At 35.2% G+C, this 21,351-nt stretch overlaps 1 protein-coding gene across 4 annotated transcripts in view; it reads left to right on the forward strand.

Moving 5' to 3' along the window:
• Window positions 1-21,351, forward strand: part of Cdh18 (cadherin 18) — an 840,836-nt gene that overhangs the window by 572,273 nt on the left and 247,212 nt on the right. For all 4 annotated transcript variants that reach the window (XM_085676602.2, XM_048457031.3, XM_048457032.3 and 1 more), the window contains one exon: window positions 14,521-14,999. In XM_085676602.2, coding sequence (XP_085532728.2) covers window positions 14,772-14,999 — 228 coding nt within the window. In that variant the 5' untranslated portion in view covers window positions 14,521-14,771. The remainder of the gene's footprint in view (window positions 1-14,520; window positions 15,000-21,351) is intronic.

Genomic DNA, 21,351 nt, shown 5'->3' on the forward strand with positions numbered 1-21,351 from the left:
CTGTCTCCAGCGGGGGCTGCATGGTTTCTCTCTGACTCTGCCTTCCTTCTACCTTGCTATAGGCTAAGATAGTTTCTTTATTCATTAACCAATAAAATCAACACATAGACAGAAAAACCTCCCATACCAAATATAGGTTGGAAAAATGGCAGTGTTAGTCTCTCCTATAGATTCTATGGCACAACCTGCCACAGGAATTTGACAACATTTATAGTTCAAATCAAGAATTCACTCCTGTTGTGTAGGCCCAAAGTTCAAGTAAGTGATGTTGGGTAATGCCAGAATATAAGCATCACCATTGTACCTTCCAAAATATCTTACTGGTTTTGGTATATTTGTGGTTCTCAGACATTCTAGTTGAATATAACTATTGATTGCTTTTCTCCTTTGTCAGCTTGCACAGCTCCATCAGAGACTCTGAGATGTAGTCCTCATGAATAAGGGTGCCAGGTCAGTTCCAGTTTGATTCATGCACAACTTCTGTTCAAAGAATATAATACCTTCAACAAAGGCATCTGGGAGTTTTCATCTAAAATGAGCTTCAGTTGAAGCTGAAGCTGCTGGGTTTCCAGCACATGTTAAGTGTCATAGTTCAAAACCCTTCACACCAATGTACCCTGTGCTTTATAGCCCTTTCTTCTGCAAAATATCATAATTTGATTTAAAATTGTCAGCGATAAAAGGGAGGCTACAACAATTGTTGAGAAAATACTTGCTACAATATACACTTGACTTTAAATGAATGCATTTCCTCTCTATAAAAAGCATAATGTTTCTTGTTCTGCCATTACACAATACATCTTTTTTTTCTAAAAACCAGCTTGAAAATATCAAAAAAGTATTATCAATTCAGAAGATATGCTTATCATGTTTTTCAAGCAGAACTCTTCAAATACCGTACCATCTCAATCTACATAATGGATGATATGATCTTATTTGTTTTAGTAGTGTTAAGTTACCACTCAGGTTTATCTGTTTTAACTAAAGTGTTGAAATTATTAAAACATCACGACTGAAAAGCATATTGTGTTTGAGGATGAAGCACAGCTGGAAGAGGCACACTACCTCAAGCACCAGATGCTCAGTGTTTGCCATTTGTTTAGAATTATTTAAACATATGCACAAATGAGCAGAACGATGAAGAGGTGCCAGTCTTTTTATTGCAAAGTTGTTACCTTTTTCTTTTATTAAACACTTTTTATTTACTGTTTTCTTACTTCTTTTATTTTTGATGTTTTAATATAATTGCATCATTTCTCCCTTCAAATTTCTCATTCTTTTATACTCTTACTTACTCTTTTTCAAATTCATGGTTTCACTAATTGCTTTTATATTCATATATCTATAATATATTATGGATATAATATTGTATATACATATTTCAAAATTATACCTGTTTAGTATGTATGTTATTTGTATGTACGTTTTCAGGTCTTTCTATTTTGTAATGAATAAGCAGTTGGCATGCACTTCCTGAGGAAGACTATTTCTTCTTTTCTCAGAATTCCATCCATGCCTGTATTTCTGTGTGTGGGGTTGAGACCTCATGATATTTCTTTTGACCACTTTGGCATGACTCTTGTTGTTGACCAAGTCCAGGTCATATATAAGAGAGTCACGCTGGTGAGACTTTGCAGATGTAATTGCTGATATTATTAGGTGATACAATCTCACAACATGCTTTCTGATCCTATAACTCTTACCTCCTCTTCTTCCATATCCACTGAGCCTTCCACATAGGGGTTGATTTTTAGATATATTCACTGGGACTGATCTCCATATCTATTCATGTTGATTAGCGGTAGTCCTCTGGGGTCTTCATCAGTTGCAAGGAGAATGTCCCTTGAGGACTTCACTTATGAAGTGAAGTAAAGGAGAAATATTTAGGTTGAAAGTTCAGGACAGTGCTTGTTCAGTAAGTCTAACAGTGTGTGGTGGCAGAACAGAGGCTTTGTAACAAGCAGCAGGCTTAATCCAAGAACAGAAACCTAAGTGCTTTCATCTTAAATGATAATAATTAAGCAGAGAACAAACTGGAAGCAGGTGAGGCTTTTTATTCTCAGTGGAAGCCCACTTCCAGTAAGAAATCCCTTGTGCAAGTCATACCTGCTAAATCTCCCCAAACAGCATCACAGTTGGGGACTATGCTTTCAAATAACTGAGACTCCTAGAGATACTTTATTCTTGAACCATATTTCTCTAACAGTTTACTATTTTTCTGTAAATGAGAGATAACATAACTTCTTCAATTATTCTATAAAAATATTTATATAAAAAATGTTATGTAAACACTTTTACTTCCATCAATTTTTTTTAAAAAATATCTTGATAGTGACTCTTTGCATTATTCTGAAACATGTTAATTTCTTTTAATGATGGACCTCAGAGATCATACTATTACCTGCATAGGCATGCATAGGCATGACATAATACTTCCACAGTTACCTAGAGTTCAACCTCAGCATATAAACTTGTGCTTCTCATAATATTTCCAGTGAGCACAATGTTAGTCTGGTGTCTGTTCTTATACAAACCATGACCAGAAGCAGCTTAGGAAGAAAAGGTTTACTTCATTCTGCAGTTTAAAATCCTCCTTGATGAGAAGTTAGAGCCAGCCTTATGGCAGGAACCTGAAGGCAAGAACTGAAGTAGAGGTCATGGAGGAGGAACAATGCTTACTGAATTGTTTTCCATGGCTAGTTCAGCCTACTTCCTTACCCCAGCCAAGAAAAACTGCCTTGTCTTTTATACAAAGCTTTTCAAGGAATTTTTTTCTTATCAAATTCATACCCAGGTTTGTTGGTATATTTGCTAATTCCCCCACTTAGAGTAGACAAATCAATCATAAGATCAAATAACAGAAGCATAAAAACAAATATTTCTATGATAACAATTAATACATGTAGAATGTAGTCATAATTACAGGGGCATGTTTTGGAGTTATAAAAGGTTCTGAAATATTCCCCATAAAGACATCAACTTAAAAGCCTTTATTTTATAAGACTACATTTTAGCAATTGTGTTTAAAATGTTGCAGATTCCCCAGGAAACCCTATCTGCGTTATATCTAGTAATACACCCGGGGATTGTACAGGATTCTGCTACAGCTTTATTTTCATGCTGCAAATGTTTTTTCTTCAAGACTCAAAAAAATTTCAATTCAGTAGCCAAGAGCAGTCAACGACACTATCCACAGGGACATCAGTACAACCAGGAATGGCTTCCTTATATTCAGTCTTTTGGATGGTTGTGTTATGCAGCATTACCCCTGTTTTATTTCCTAATTGCCATAGGCTATAAAGCTATATAAACAGGATAATACACAAGCTGGAGATACGTACACCGAATTGCTGATAAAATCTCAATGAGGTTACACATAGTAACAGCCAAAATCTGAGACTTTCAGTGCTAGTTCTAAAAAATGAGATGTTTAATGGATATTGTATTATTAGTAACTCAAAGTTTAGTAACTCCTCTAATAGACCTTAGTGGCTGTATCAAAGAGGTGCAATGTTCTGCAGTCTTCCTGTGTATTCTCTACCACTAATTCACAGTCAAACCATCCCTGCCACTGCATGTAACACAACCTATGTGGAAATTGTTTATGAGTCTAAGTTTGTTTTCTCAGAGACAGTGAATTTTTCCCATTTATAATGTGTAAGATCTTTATCTCATTTAAATTCTTTATTAAGTATGCATGGCTGACTTCTCTAAGCTTGTATGGAGAAAATAATTTGAGGAAAAATCACATGTCCCTTCCACACTATTTGTCGTTAATTACCATGACACATTAGATTTTTTTTTAATTTATGATAGGATAAATCACATAATAACAGAAGTGGGTATGCAATCCTTAAACCATGTGTATAGGTTAAAAAATGTGGACTGTAGAGATGGTTCAGTTCCTGAAGCTCACACAATGCTGTAATGGAGAAGACCTAAGTTTGGAACACAGCACTCACATGACACAACTCAACACCACCTGAAAGTATCGCACCAAAAATTGAGTACTCTCTTCTGGATTATTAGGAAACCTGCACTCATTTATGCACATGCCCACATACACATAAATACAAAGTTAAATCACAAAAGTTTTTAAAAATAATCTGGTAAATGATAAGGATGTAGTAACTTGCAGACAGGTCATTCTGCAACATTTCCCATGCAAACATGAGTCCCAGAGGCAATCTGACTCACCCATCTATAACCCTGTTGTGGTGGCACACACCTGCAGATGCAGGGCTGATAAACCAAGTAGCCTAGCCTAACTGACAAGCCCTGATCCTCATGGAAGTTGCATTTCATATAGCAAAACAGCCACTGCTAAATGACTCCTGAAAAACAAAACAAAACAAAACAAAACAAAAAAAAAACAATAAGGGTTGCTTTCTTGCCTACACACATTCATAGAGATACAGAAACAAATATGTACACATGCTTCTCTACCCACACACATGAGCAAAGGCAAAATGTAAACCAAAATATAAGTCCTCAATAAGAAAGAGAAAGTTTCAAGTTCAGTTCGGACAGCTGTTTTTAAATATATTTAGTTGAAAATAGATTCTTCTCTCGTATAGTACATTCAGACCACAATTCCCTCTCCCTTCACTCCTCCAGCTCCCCCACCCCACACCTCCCTAGATCCATTCCCTTTTTCTTAATCTTCTCCTCCTATTGGGTTTTTCTGTCCATCTCCAATAGGAGGACTTTTACCTTGTTTTATTGTACCTAATTTTGACAAGTTTGTTGTTGTTTCTTGGATGCCTGATCTTTTTTAAAAACATAATTAACTTTGCTCACTAGTATTCTTACCATGGGACAGGAAGAATTCTTAGCTATACTATTTTCAATTAGTTCACATGATAATAAGTACAACCGACACTGGAGGATGTGCTTTCAATCTCCTGGGCTCTGAAACCATTTGGTGTTAGGGACTCATAGCTCAAAGTCAAAAGGTAAGCAAACAGAAGACTTAAGAATCAAATTCATGTTTATTTAGTCCATACTGCCTTAAAATATAATGTAAATGTGACTTAATGAATTAAAATTATCGAAAAATGTGTCCAGAAAGCTCCAAAAATAATACCTAAAATATATGGGTGTTTCAATAGTGAACTGGGTTTTTTAAGTTCATAGATCTCAGTAATGAGTGGTACAATTGTTAAACTGGGACTTTGTCACTTTAAGAGTTCTCCAGTGTGTTTTGTCAAGCTGAAAAAGAACCAAGTTTTTAAGTCAACACATGTTTTAAATTACTTGGATTCTATAGTACAGTTTTATTTTTTTTGTAAGTATTTACCTTTATTCTCTTGCTGGAGGACTATTTAACAATATTTTCTTTCTTTTTTTTGTAATTTTATTAAATTATAAAAGTTTCCATTTCCGCCTCTCCTCCCACCACCCTCCCACTCCCCCCACTCCCTCTCCTCCTCCCTCCCCATCCCTAAGAACAGTCAGGGTTTCCTGCCCAGTGGGAAGTTCAAGTTCCTCCCCTCTCCCTCCAGGTCCAGGAAGGTGAGTGTCCAGACAGACTGGATCCACAAAGACACAAATTAAAGCTAACTATCTTAACAATGTAAGTACTGCCAGAGTCAGGATTAATTTGTTCACGGTTTTATTTTCTTCCTCGCTCTACAAATGTTTACTCACTGGCTACAATAATGAAGTAAACTAAACCAGTTAATATAGGAGCAAGAAAATCCACTAAATGTGAAAAGACTAAGACAACTCAGATGCAGAGGTGTGATGGCCATCGGTGTTCACTTCACATAAGATTCTATAAAATCCTGAAAGAGATTTTAGAGATGATGTCATTTGAGTTAGAAAGATTTACTTTAATCATGACATTGCACAATTTGGAGTTCAACAATAAATTAAAGAGATAAAGTGAGCTCAGTATAAAGTATAAAGAGATAAAGTGATCATGGATCACTTTCTGTTTTGTGATTGACTATAAAATGGGGTTGTCTTCACAAATCTTCCTTCCTTGAGGACGACTAGATCCCCGAAGTGTGAGCCAAAATACACCCTTGCTCCTTTAAACTGCTTTTGTCAACGATTTTGACAAAACAAGACAAATAGCAGACTTCTCTAGAATAATTCAGATCAGAGCACAGAAGCTTAGAGACAGGGCTACCTCAATGAACTTTGATGTCTGAATTTTGAAGTAAAGGATAAGGGAATTATAATAAATTTTTCCTTTTCATTTGTTAGTTTTCAGAGAAGGTCTTTTATGTAATGCAAGCTTGCCTAAATCTTACTTGCAGCCCAGACATGCTTCACCCAGCCTCGCTTTGCTTTAGTCTTACAGATGCTGCTATTCCACGCATGCGCTACTGTGCGAAGTAGGAGAATGAGATTTTACCCTTCCTACAGTCAAACAGCTTGACCTGGCACAGTTGCTTTAATTATGGCAGGAGGCGAGATACTCTGAGTCAGAGACAAAGGACTGAGGAAGGCTCTTGACGATTCTCTGTGGTGTACACAAATTTGCATTTGGACTTTAAACAAAAACTATTTATACTAATTGGCAGATGGAGGGGTGAATTTAATTATTCAACTCACAAATTGTATATTGTGAAATAAAAACTTCCACTAGTTACAGAGAAAAGAGTTAAAATGGAGTGCTAAGGAATGAAATAATATAATTAAAACTAAGATGCAGATACCATCATCTACTGAAAAAAGAGACTTGAAGTAAGAATTGTACACACATAGTCGTGAGTGGATACAGAAGTCTTCAAAAGCTGTCATTCCAGAATCAAACAAGTATCTGAAGACATGTCTAGCTCATAAAGAAAGCTGTGTCTATGTATCACAGGCCAGTGAATGACCTTGGGCTCTGTGACAAAAGCTAAATACTAAAATCCTCTGTAAGTCATGTGCCTTAGTTTGGGATATTACCATGTAGCACACATAAAGAATCACAACTAAGGAAAAGATAATGTTCTTTTATTCCAGATCTGTAATTTTCACAGCTAATGACTGCAATTAAGATATCCAAATACAACCATTTCATATTTAGTATGCCTGACAATCTCAGGATGGCTAAAGAACCTCTTGCAGGAAGAGTAAGGTTGCTCTCTTTTCACAATAAGTCATTCTCATAAAGGAAGTCTATTCATCAGACAGACTGAACTGTAGAATGGTGATTCAAGTGTCCATTCCAGTCTAAGTCTGGTATCTATATTGAAGTTTCAATTTAACTGTTCCAAGATAGCCTTATTTCATCAAGATTTGGAAACATTGTTTATTATAGAATATACTTGCTCAGAGTGAATTTACATTTACATATTTTCACTTAGTAAATATATTGAAACTTTTCCTATGGGTATTTTTTCTAAGTATGTAAAACTCTGGATAACAATGCTTCTGCTGTTTATTCATAAAAGGTCATTAATGATCACCAAATAAAACTAATTCCTAAGTAAATTTCACCCAATATGGTATATATATCTTATATATTTAAGGTACTATTGTTTTAGATAAAACGAATAAGCTATACCAATAATACATAATGCAAGACTTTAAAGTTCAAGGTGATTATGTTTTATGAACATGTGCAATACTATTTGTCCTGTCATTTATAAGAAAGGTAAAGGGTCATTTAGAAAAGAAATCATCAAACTTTTATGAAGATAATTTTCAAAACTTGAAATAGAAAGGGAAATGTGCTATGCTATTTATTATCTGAGAATTTTAAATGTACATGTAATAAACACATTTTGATCATATTTATTCCACACTTTAATTTGTAACTCTTCTAGATTCATCCCATCTTCTTTTCAACTTTATGTCCTTTTTACAAAATATATATGCAGAGTCCAATATGTGCTGCTTATACAATTAGATATTGGTCCTCACACTGTGTAATCATTAACTAAGCAGGGACCCATGTCTTAACAAAAATCGACTCTCACTCTTCCAACAGATATTACCTGCCCATAACTCGCCAGCTCAGATGACTGAGACCTTGTTCTCACTCTTCGTCTGGTTTGTAGCATGGCCAGACATAGTGTGAATTTTTGCTGCTAACTTGAGCTGCTGCAAGTTTATAATAGTTAGATCTTGTTCAGAAAACAGTCATTTTGCTCAGCTCTCCCTAACCCCTATGTTGGAGGGAGGGCCCACTTGTTTGTCCCGGCTGCCTACCTAACTTAGATCCAAAATAACCACACAGAAACTGTACTAATTCACGGCTTGTCCCATTACCTCTAGCTTCTTATTGATTAACTCTTCTATCTTAATTTAACCAATTACTATAAATCTGTATATCACCCCGACGTCATGGCCTACCAGCAAAGTTCCGGTATGCCTGACTCTGATGGTGGCATCATAGTATATCCCTAAGTCCACCTTTTTTTTTTTTTTCAGAATTCAGTCCTGTTCTCTCCGCCTACCTAAGTTCTGCCCTATAAGCAGGCCAAGGCAGTTTCTTTATTCACTAATGGTAATACAGCACACAGAGGGGACTCCAATATCACCTGTAACTATTATAATCTTCCATGCCTATTCTTTTCTATAGTCCAAAACCTCTCAGGGAAGGAGTGTAATATAAATATCTCATTTAAATCTGAGCAATGCATAACCACTTACTCTCTGCACCTTAACCATTTGGGATTATCTGTGTTCACTGGAAAAATAAACTTTTGATATGGATAATAGTAAATCCATTTGACAAAATAGTAACAGGAGGGTCTAGCCTGTAGTATATGAGTTCCTGAGCTATGGCTTCCCTGATAGATTTAGAGTAGTGGGCATGTGTTTCCTCCTGTAGATCATTTCTTAAATCCAGTCAGAAAGAAGGTAATCGCCCTCCTAACATTTATATTTTATATGCACCCATGACTGCAACTTGCCAAGCAAATTGTTATGATATACAATGTCTCAAGCACTTCTCACCCTCAACAACCTGGTGGCACCTTCCAGTATGAACTTGATTTCTGTATTTTCTGTTACCAAAATGTTGTCTTTAGTAGTAGTCTGTGGAATGCCCCTGGCCAACAACCCAGTAGAAGTATCTGATACCTGGTAGTGATTTTTTAAATTGACAGCCTATGATTTCTGGGAAGAGCATTGTTACCTTCATTGTAGAATAACTCCAACTGACCTCCTTGTATAGTATATAATAGATAGTTTCCTTTTTTTTAACACATTGACAGAATTTTGACCCCCCCATCCTACACCTCCTGTGTCCTACAGTCTCATCCCTCTTCTCCCCCCTTTAAAAACACTCTCTTTTTCACCCCTACTTTCCCCCTTCATATCACTTGTTCTCTATGATCCCTCCCCTGTCACGTTCCCCCCTCATTGGCCTCTTACTTGTTTCTTGACTCCTTTCACCATAATGTCTAAGGTAAACATACAATCTAAACTTTCTTTTTTAAAATCCATATGTGAGCTTGAACATTTGCCATTTCTATATCTGAATCCAGGTTACCACATACAGCACAATCTCTCTACTTCTGTATATTGACTTGCAAATTTCTTTATTTTTTGCTGTTAAATAAAATTTCATTGTATATGGATATGTGGTATATAAATATTTTCATTTATCAGCTAATGTAAACAGAGACTGTAACTGTGCACCAACATTGGGAGTAGATAAGATGATCATGAAAGGGCATGTGTGTCTGTAGTGGGAAATGAAGTAGGTCAAACGATAAATCTAAAGAGAATTTTTGGTGATTTGACAGTATCTGCACCAGTTTGCATTCCAACAAGAGTGCATGGGCCCTTTTCCCACATCATTACTGGAATTTGCTGTCATTTGTTTTCTTAATGTCAGGATTTTTTCATAGGGGGAGATACTTTCAATTTTTATTTCCTAATAGCTAAGGATGCTGAACACTTCTTAAAGTACTTTTATTCCTTTATATTTCTTCTTTAGAAAAATATCTATTCAACGCCACATCCCATTTTTGATTCCCATTTGTGAAGATGTGCATTGGTAGTATGTACTGAAGACACAGCATCAGAAGAACCATGAATTTATGACCAGCATGGTTTTTATCTTGGTGCTTTAGGAATTTTTTTTTTTAGATAGAAGAGTCTCCCCAGACTTTTTTTTTAAATCTAAGATTCATAAATTTAAATTAAAAAGTGGTTCTAGTCAAGGGTTTTATTTACAAGAAATGATATTTGGAGTGTAAGAAATATGAATCTCAGAAAAAAATACCAATATAAATTGCATATTGCTCTTTAAAATGAACATTACAGGCCAGGTCTCCTGATGGTACTGGTTTATTAACTCCTTTTCTGAAAAGTGTATTTTTCCAAGTGCCAGGGATGAACGTCTGCAAGCAATGTCAGACAACTCAGGCAGAACTCAGAACACAAGGGAGAGAAATCTCCTTTTTGCTGTTCATATATTCTCCTCTTCAGATATTACATTTTGGGGGCGTTATTGCAATCACACTCATACTAGAAATTCTATTTTTTTAGCACAAACCTAGATTTTTTTGGGAAGTTACAAACGCAATTTTTGAAGGAATATTTTATTACTATCTGAAGTGAGGAGACTCCTTAAGAACTGTGTTTAGAAAGAAGTAAGAAATAATGTGGGTAAGACACAGAAACAATCATGTTTTTGCCACTGGAGGTGGCTTCAAACACTTACAGTCACTGTTGGACTATGACATATCGGCTGAGTTAGGATATTATTTTAAAAAAGCTCAATAGTTATGCTTATTTCTCTAATTTCTTCAATGTATTTATTACTTTTCATAACTGTAACAAGAGCTTACAACTTTTAACGGGCAGGCAGTTGAAAATGCACTTACATATTTTTACAATGATACACAGGATCAACATTGTAAAGAAGATCACTCATTCATCGTATGTGTAATGCATTTCTAAAGTAACTTTTATCACATTGCACTCTTAAGTTATGCTTTGTTAAGTTATTTATAAAGAGCAATGATATTAATTTCATTTGAGAAATCACACCAAATGGTGAGAAAGCATTAAGGTAATATCACCTTCTATATATTTCTCACTTTGGAGTCTAAAAAGTGTTACTAAAATCTCTTTCCTTGAAATTCATTAGTTGACAAAAGTCCAGGAGAAATTAAAAATATATAACACCAAAATAATTTTGTATTAAGTAAAGTGGAATGAACATTGAAGGCAATTACTTCAGTCAAAAGTTTAAGTAGATATGACTATTGAGACTTGAAGAATTTGGATTATGCAAATAGGAATACTGCAGAAATGTTTTTAAAAATTATAATAAATTTTGTGAGTTTTGACTCTCTTTCCAGTGCCTGTATAACTTTGAACCTAGCCTAGAACAATACTCTTTTTTACTAATAAACTACAGGAAATTTTGAATCAATTAAATAAAATCAGTGAAACATGTATCTATCTCTGCTCTCACAAAATAGTGTAAAATGTGATTAGCACATTTGTTAGATGTTTGAAATATAACCCCAGTTTTACTTCTCCACAAATCTCATACCACAAATAAAATGCCATAAATATCAAGTCTAATTTATTAGAAAAGCTCCTTATAGATAAAGAAGGACTATGGATGGTCTGAAACATTGTCATCGTGAACTACACTTTAATACAGAAGTACATAAGACATTCATGTTCCTTATCAAGTAAACAAGTCACACTGCCTTTAAATATAACAAAATCTAAGTTGAGATCCTGGATATTTTTTATATGAACCAATAAAAACTTTTTACTGTTGGAAATGTTATCACTGTTTTACCAGAAAGCTTTGCTTGATACAGCAGCAAAGAAAATGTGTAGTAAAATCAAATCTTTATTGAAGTCAACCCCCAGCTTGGATATTTGACATTTGCCTGGATATAAAGTCCACACTTTAGAGAAACAAGAAAAGTACCTGCGAAAATGTATGAAGCCAAGGATGAGCCCAAATGGCGTTCTCTTTTATACTTTACTCTGTCAACCTGTTCTCAAGCCTGTATGGATTTTCAGCTGTATTTACTCTCCCAATGAGCTTCATCTGTTTTACATTTTATTTGACTATATGTATGTATGTATATATATATATATATATATATATATATATATATATATATATACCAATCCTAGTTCCCCTGCTCTCCTTCTCTCCCTTCTCTCCACCTTCACCCCTAGACTCCACCCTCCCATCCACTCCTCAGAAAGGGTAAGTTTCCCATGGGAGACAAGAAAGTATAGAACATTGATTTTTGAGGAAGGACCAAGAAACTCCCCACTATATCTAGGCTGAACAAATTACCCTTCCAAAGAGAATGGGTTCCAAAATGCCAGTACAAGCTGTAGGGATAAATCCTACTATCACCGCCAGGGGCCACACAGTATGCCCTAGCCATACAACTGTCATTCACATTCAGTAGGCCCAGTATGGTCCTATGATGGTTTCTTTGCCATCAGGCCAGTGTTGGTGGGCTCCCATTAGCTCAGGGAAGCTGTTTTAGTGGCTTTGCGCATCACGGTCTTGACCTCTTTGCTCATATTCTCACCCCTCTCTCTTTCTGTCTAGACTTTGGGAGCTCAGTCCAGTGCTCTGCTGTGTATCTCTGCCTCTGTTACCATTAGTTGCTGTGTTATGGTTCTATGGTGACATTTAAGATAGTCATCAATTTGAATGCAGGGCAAGACCTGTTCAGGAACCCTCTCCACTATTGCTTAGGGTTTTAACTGCAGTTATCCTTGTAGATTCCTGGGAATTTCTAGTGCCAGGTTTTTTGCTAGCCCTGTATGACTCACTCATTTGAGATACATCTTTCTTGCTCTCCATCCCTGTCCTTCTGACATCTCAAGTGTGCTTTTCCCTCTAATTCTCCTCCCCCTCCATTTCCCACCTTCTCCTTCCATTCAGCCCTCTCTTCACCCAACCCCATGCTACCAATTTTCTCAGGAGATCTTGTCTAGTTCCCCTTTCCAGGGCTATATATGTTTCTGTTATGGTTCTCCTTGTTACTTCTCTGTAGTTATGGACTATAGGCTTGTTATCCTCTGCTTTGCAGCTAGTGTCCACTCGTGAGTGAATACATACCATGCTCATCTTTCTGGATCTAGGTTGCCTCACTAAAGATGTTTTTCTAGTTCCATCCATTTGCATACAAATTTCAAGATGTCATTGTCTTTTATGGTTGAGAAGTACTCCTATGTATAAATGTACCACATTTTCTTTATCCATTATTTGGTTAAGGGCCACTTAGGATGTTTCAACATTCTGGCTATTACAAATAATGATAGGATGAACGTAGTTGAACAAATGTCCTTGCAGTATGCTCAGTAATGGATTTCCTGGGTCTTGGGATTTTCTGGGATTGATTTTCAATTTTCTGAGAAACTGCCATACTGATATCCAAAGTGGATGTAAAAGTTTGCATTTCCATCAGCTTTGGAGCTGTCTTCATGGCTCTCCATTTGCCACTGGACAGCAATTTGGTATGCTATTTTCTAGGAAGGCCCTCTTTCCTTTCCCAGATTTACCAAGTTGCTTTTAGTATTTGTGTAAGGTTGATGCCTCACGGACTCTAATCCCACATTCCAGTATGGTATGTTAATTGTTATCACTCTTGTTCAGCTCAGGTTTTGGTGGTCATGTGGGTTAGAATTTATGACCATAGCTTCTTTTGTTACTAGGAGACACTATCTATTTCCCCTCAAACTCCTTATTTCTCTGGCTCTTACAGTTTTTCCATCCAGTCTTCCACAATGATATCTGAACGTTAGGGGAGCATTTGTAAATATATCCACTAGGACTGTCCTTCATAATTCTGGCATTTGAATGGCTATGGTATTTTGTAGTGTTCTCGGTCTGTTGTTGTTGATGGGAGTGAAGATCACACTTCTCTGTATATGATAACCAATGTTTATAGATTGTTGTAGTAAATTAGTGGTTGTAGATTTTCCTCCAGTACTAATTTGTAATATACACATTATTTTTTCTTGTATTTACCAAAAGTATAAGTATAGAATAACATATATAGGTACATGTGTAATTAAGGATGACAATCAAAGGTAAAAAATTACACGTAAAATATATTCAAGCATGTGTGTTTATGTGTATTTTTGAAAACATTTGCACATTATCATTTTATAGTTTCATTGATTACTTTTCTCATTGCTGGAACCAAATATCATAGAAAATGTAACTTAAGGGAGGAAAGATTTGTTTTAACATAGGGTTTGCATAGGTGTAGGCTTTCATGGCAATGAAGGCAAGCCAAGGGAGTGCGAGGTCTGTGATTACATTGTATCCACAGTCAGGAAGCAAAAAGAGACACATGTGAGCTCAGCTTTATATTTGTATCCTCTTTCTTCTTTCATCCTGCCCAGAATCCTGCTCCATGGAGTGTGAAGATCCACATTCAGTATTGTTCTCGCCTCAGTCATATCTCTCAAAAATACCTTCACAGCAAAGCACAGAAGGGTGTATTCTAGACAAATTCACACCCACCATCTACGTGCCTTAGTAAAAAATAATTTGTCTTCGAAACATGTAACTAAAAGTCAGGTGTTTAGTAACATGTACAAATTCTCTCTTCCCATTAGGTAGAAAATGATGAGCTGGCTTCACCTACAGAGACAACTTGGGATCTAATGGCTGCCCCTGAGATTCCAGCCATGAAGAAGGATGTAAATATGGTCTGACTTTGCTGATGGGCAGTTAAATCATGGACAGACTAAATGACCTACTCTGGACTGTCCTTCCAAGAGATGCTTCGGCTTTCTTCTTGAATGCACCCTGAGCCTTTGTAGTCCACAAAGACAAGACGGAGTGTGAACGGGAAGTGATCTTTACAATGAAAGTTACGAGCACATCTTGCATCTGCCCAGTCCTTGTGTGTCTCTGTTTCGTGCAGAGGTGTTATGGAACTGCTCACCACAGCTCCATCAAGGTGACCAGAAACCAAACCAAACACATTGAAGGGGAGACGGAAGTCCACCATCGTCCCAAGAGGGGATGGGTATGGAACCAGTTCTTTGTTTTAGAAGAACATATGGGACCAGATCCACAGTATGTGGGAAAAGTAAGTTTGTTTCGATTCCTTTAGAATTGCTTGTTATTTTTTTCTTCTTTTGAGAAATCCTGTGGTGAAATGAAGGGGGAGGTGGCAAATGAAGGGACAATACCATGTGGCACGAATTATAGAAAGCCATTCCTTATACTGGGAAAATCAAAATTATTGTGAAAAACAGGAATATCTCAGGTTATATCTGTTAAACAAGTTATTTATACATACTGAATTATGCTTCTGCATTAATGTTGTCTTTTCCCTGTACAGGAAGTTTTTATTGGGCATGCAATCAAATACCTTTGTCCTTATTATCATACAATTGTTTCAGATTTCACCATTGTTCTGATTGGTCTATTGCTATTGACTGCTACTCTATTTCACTCTCTTCTGTCTCACGGACATGATCTTAAATAATACTTTACCTCTTATCATTTAATAATTACTTCACTTGTTAAGATGTATTCCTAAATTAGCTTGCTAAATTACATGAACATATTGCCTAATATCTATGAATAATTTATATGTTGTTATATTTTCATGTAGCTTAAAATGATTGAGATGTTGATAAAATCACAAAAGAATGTAGTTATAAAATTACTAATAATGTCAGATCAACTTCCCTTTCCTTAAAAACAGTGTTATGTCAAAAATTTGAGGAAACCATGATTATTATATGAGCCAGATTAGCCATGCACCGCCTCAATTTTAGAACAAAAAAAAATGCATCGGGAAAGCTTAATTCTGATTAATTGCTGATTTGTGGAAGCAGCTGCTCTTTCGTCTGTTTAACACCCTTCAGACCAACAGCTACAACAGAATTCAGAGCAGTGACTGCAGGCTCAGCTTCTTCCTTTTCCCTGTGTGGCTACTTATTCTTGCTTTATAGTTACTGGTTAAAAGAAAAATAGTTCTTGATCCAAACCATGGTACTTACCTCATATGCAGACTGTGCAAGATCACAAGCAATCAATTATGTGGCCCATCAGAGATTGGGATGCAGCTGTTCTATCTATAGTATGTAGAAGTTGAGGGGCGTCTGTGTACAGAAGACAGAGAAAAATCTGAAACAATTCGGTGATATTCACATTCACATATCAAAATGAAACAATTGATTTATCTGCATGCATCATGTGTTTTTACCCATCAGTGTGTTCTAAGGAATGAGAAGTGCATGAACATTAAAACATAGCATAGTGCATAGCAAAGTGCATAGCAAATAATTTACTTATTATAAACTTCTATATCCTTTTAATGATCCTTTAGTTTTTGAAATAGATATAAAACAAGAGAAACAGAAAAAAATGATTCTTTGACGATAAAACAATATAAAGATACATAATTCACGTGTATTTTACTACTTAGTCAATGAACATTTGATGTTGATTTAAATAAATGCAAAATCAATAAAATTTTCTAGAAGAGGTGAGCAAAGAATAGGGCAATTTTTCACGTCCTCTTATTCATAATTAGGCTGAAGAAAGATGATGCCTTAATGAAAGGATTAGTTCTAAGCTACTTTCTTGAATATGGAGCCCCCTGACTTAAGGTTGAAATCTTCTAACTGTTAAAGAGGGTTGAAGGATAATGGTGCTTTTTACCAACTTTTGGTGTATTAATGAAAAAATACTCCGGATAAAGGATGACCCCAAAAGATGCATCAATTTAGATACTCAACAACATTTATTTAGTTGCATACTACCTATGGCTACATGGATGCAGTTATGGCAGAACTGAGTAGCTGTAGAATAAAAAAGGAACAAATTTGAAAATATTCAGTATTACCGTTTACAGAAAATTTTTCTGTGCTGAGTCAGGTTTTAGGTGCATGCAACGCACAGAAGAGAGTTCTTAGATATTAATCCTTATATGAGGAATATATCTCAGGACCTTGTAACAATGTTAGTAGGTAGAATAACTAATACAAGAGATAAAAATCAAAGTATCTTTAGTGAATGGCTGTATTTTTCAATAAGGGAGACATTGAAAGGTCATTGCCTTTTTCAATGCTGTTCCTAAAATTCCCATATTAATTTATTAAGTACTAAGTAACCTGAGCTGTCTGCTTTACTACTATGGCATGCAATTATGGAATAAATCTTCTTTGTAGATATAATTCAATACTTGTACACACAAATATCTTTCTGAAGTAGGATTCTGATTCATGAAAATACCAAAATTTGTATAACTGTAGATCTTCTCACTTAGGGGGTAAAGTATGTTAACATTAAATAGTAATAAATAGAAGTAGCTGTCTGAATAGGTATGCCACAGATAAAGTTACAGGGTGTGAAATTTTGAAAATGTCTTACTAATTTTAGAGGGAGACTTCTGTGTTTTTAATTTTATTTTTAATTTATTTTTAATTTCACATACTGTGTTTGGATGATAGTATCATTTTTAGTGACTTAATTTCTTAACTTAGATTGTTTTTTCTTTTTTTGATGTTTCCTCCCATTTTTTTGAAATAGATTATTATAGCATAATGTATTCTGTTTGTTTTACCTTTCCTCTACTACATTCAGTTCCTCCATTCTTTTACCATCCTGATCCATCCACTTTCTGTCTCTCATCAAAAAGCAATCAGAATTCTAAGAAATAACAAAAAATAAAATATAATGAGATAAAATAAAATTAAATTCATTTATATATGTTATCATCTGTATAATACATACATCGAGGTCTTATATTCTAAAATACTTTAAAATTTCATATATATATACATATATGTTGAAACATTCTCGCATCTACCTCTGCTTTTGTCTCACTCATCTATCCTATATCACCCTCAAAAAATCCTCCTACCAACTTAATTTTTCCTCCTCCTCCTTCTCATATATTTCTTCTTCCATCAAGATCCTCTGAATCCAACTACTGCTCCCCCATCTCCAATTAGCAGTGCTAATAGTTGGTTTAATTATAGTTGATATATACATTGATCTGGGGCCATCCACATGGTCATGGGGAAGCTAACTAATTCTTTAAAAATAAGAATGGTTCTTCCTTCATGAGAAGCAATCACCTGCCAGTATATCTTTTTCGATTTAAGTTAGAGATTGGGACTGGTAAATATTCTAGATAGAATTTAGTTGTCCTTATCTTGGATAGGTCTTATTCAGGAAACCACAGAAGCTATGAGTTCATGACTGTGGGAGCCACGCCATGTCCAGGGATAACATTTCATAGCATTCCTTGTTCTTCTGTTGCTTTTGTGGTCCTGAGTCTTTCAGGTTTGACAAAGATATACAATTTAATGCTGTGCACCCAGTCTTTCATTCTCAGAATGTAAAACAGTTAAACAGCTCTCCATTGACCCCTGCCCACTGCAAAAATAGAAGCTTATCTGACTGAAGTACAGAGAATCCCAGGTCAATGGTATGAGTATAATATTTAAAAGAAAACTTGAAATTATCACTATTTAGCAAAATAATACTAGCAATACTGTCCTAGAGACTATGACTTCCTGCCAAGGAGTTTAACCATTACTGGAGTACCAGGATTGAAATTTCTTCTTGTATAACAGGCTTCAGATATAGTGTGAAAACTGTTAGCTTCCCCATAACAATTCTTTCATTATGGACATTGCACTAATAACCATATCTTGCCAGACTGATCAGTTTTGTAACATGGACAGTCTAGTCTAGAATCAGATCATTGTTCTTTTTTTCTTTTCTTTTTTTTTTCTTTTTTTCTCTTCTTTCCTGTACATCCGCTTGAAAGCTAGCTCTTAAAGACAGATTTTTCTCATCAATTGACGTTAATGTCTCTAAGCCATATATCCAAAGATGCGGTATATTGAGCATTAAGGTCTTACAATTATGTTATTGTTGGTTATCAAGGTCAAATAGCCTGTCTTGTTTGAAGACTTATGTGGTATACCCAGCCAGGAACTCAAGAGAGTTTATCTCATGCCTTTCACTGTAGTTTAATGATCCATGTCTTCTGCGATGAAAATTGCAGGGTCATTTTGTGCAAACTTTTTTTGAGGTATATTTTGAAGTTATCTTACTAACTAGTAAGTTTCCATAAGACTCCTAGTAAACTCTTAATTTTGGTTAAGACCCACTACTCTTTCTTCTTTCCCACCTTGCCTCTTCAGTACATGAACTCCCAGTATTCTCTCCTTTTCTTTGATGTCATATGCACTCTACTTTATATCCCACAGTGTGTTTTGATTATGGTTGACAACAAGAGGATTCAGCATAAATTTTTATGCACCTGTCCTTTAAGGTAGCCTTATCCCCTTATTTACCCCAATTTTTAAACAATATTTCCTGCTTAAACCTTATGGTAAGGACCCCTCCAGGGTCCCATCTTCCTAATTTTATTTTTTATTATACTCTATTATCCCTATTTTTAATGTCACCACTGTCTTTGTCCACTTGTGATCCAAGTTAAATACATCAAAGATTTGAAGCTAGTATGGGAATATAAAAGAGAATATATGGTGTTTCTATTTGTTTTATATTTTGCTTTAATGAGAACAAGTGTAGGAGAATGTGAATAAAGTAGTCTTGCACTAGCTCAGAATTGTTGAGTCAGGAAAACCTCTCTTAAACGGAGCAATGGTGCCGGAAGAAAAAATGTGGCTACCAAGAAGTTGCACTAAACTCTGCTTTTTTGTGTGTCTAGAATTCCTTTTTAAAACTCTCTCAGGTGTTATTTGGATGCAGTCAGTCCACGTTGGGTGCCAGATATAGGAAAATGTGAATAAAGTAGTCCAACACTACCTCATAATTGGATAAAATTATTTAGGGGGACTCACAGATCACAGTCCTCTGCAAGAATGAGCAACAGTAACCAAATCCAGCAATCAGGTGAGAGAGGAGGAGATGCATGTTTGTGAGCATGCATATTTTTGTACCCAAGGCTACGACCAAGGTGGTTCAGTGTCTCAAAGGCCATTGACTAAAGGGGGTTCCCCAGCAGAAAGGAAACATATTTATTTCAGAATACTTGTACATATGTTGTCTATATTGCACATAATAAAATGAATAAGAGGAAAATGTTTTATATACTTAAGACAAGAATAATATATCCATTTTCCTTATATTTACCTTCACTTTTAGCTATCTTTACAATGAAATAGGTACGATAATAAAAGTTAATAAATGCTTGCATCTTACTGATGAAATGAATAAACTAACTTTTTTGAAATTGTGCAGTATTTTATATTACTGCCATAATTTTCACTAGGTTTAAATTATAATACTTTGAAGATGTCACATATATCTACTATGAACTTTATTACTAAGTCTTTCCCACTGTTACTCTTCCCTTTCAAATAATGTTCTACATTAAAGAGAATCACCCTTACATTGATTTTAAACATATAAACAATAAAAGAGAATTCTAAGTTCTAATAGAAATAAAATCACCATTTTTTTGCATATCTGAAGTGATGGGAAACAAGTTCAATACAACTAAGTGACTTCTTGATGTTTTTAGGATTTGTTATGACAGTGTCAGAACAATTAATATATCCAATACTTTAATTAAAATGCTTTCAGGTGTGTAAAGTGTGAAATTATTGAGAGCTTTTCAAGACGACTTCCATTTAACTACACCTTTGTTTGTAGAGAAAAGAGCAGCTAAATATCTTCTATTTTCTAACGCCAAATTTTCCTATCAAATATTTGAGTTTAAGATTTAAAAAAAGAATAAATCATACAATATTGGGATGTTCAGATTTTCAGAAAAAGAATTCAGTAGCATTAATGTCAAAGAACTCTGAATTAAAATATAAATGAATAGCCATAAAAATTAACCCAGTAACTATTTCATATTATTAAATTGATAAATTTTGAAATTGAAAAGTTAATGTATTAAAATATGGCATAGGAAATTCATATGAATGACAGTTTGAATTCACAGTATCTTGCGAATTCAGAGCAATGGATCACATTTTATGCAAGTATTTAACATTTTAGAAACTTACCTGTATAGCATTTGATTTAGAAGAAACTAAGAGCAAAAGGGAAATTTGATTTAATGATTGCATGGTGCTGGAGAAGTAGCTGAGAACTCTACATCTTTCAGGCAAAACGAAGTCGGCTGGGACACTGGACTAATTCCTGAGCATAGAAAACCTCAAAGCACTCCTCCCTAGTGAAACACATTCTCCAACACAGAAATAGACACTTCAAAAAAGCCACGCCTCCTAATAATGTCACGCCCTATGAGATTATGGGGATCAATAACATTCACACTACTACATTCCACTCCCTGACCCCATAAATTTATAACAGTATCATAATGTAAAATATATTCACTCCATTTTTAAAAATCCCTGTAGTCTGTCACAGTCTCAACAATGTTTTGAAGTTCAAAGTCCAAAGTCTTTTCTGAGATTCATGTAATCTTTCAA

This window comes from Myodes glareolus, chromosome 15, assembly GCF_982192425.1.
Source record: "Myodes glareolus chromosome 15, mMyoGla1.1, whole genome shotgun sequence".
In the NCBI taxonomy this organism is placed as follows: domain Eukaryota; kingdom Metazoa; phylum Chordata; class Mammalia; order Rodentia; family Cricetidae; genus Myodes; species Myodes glareolus.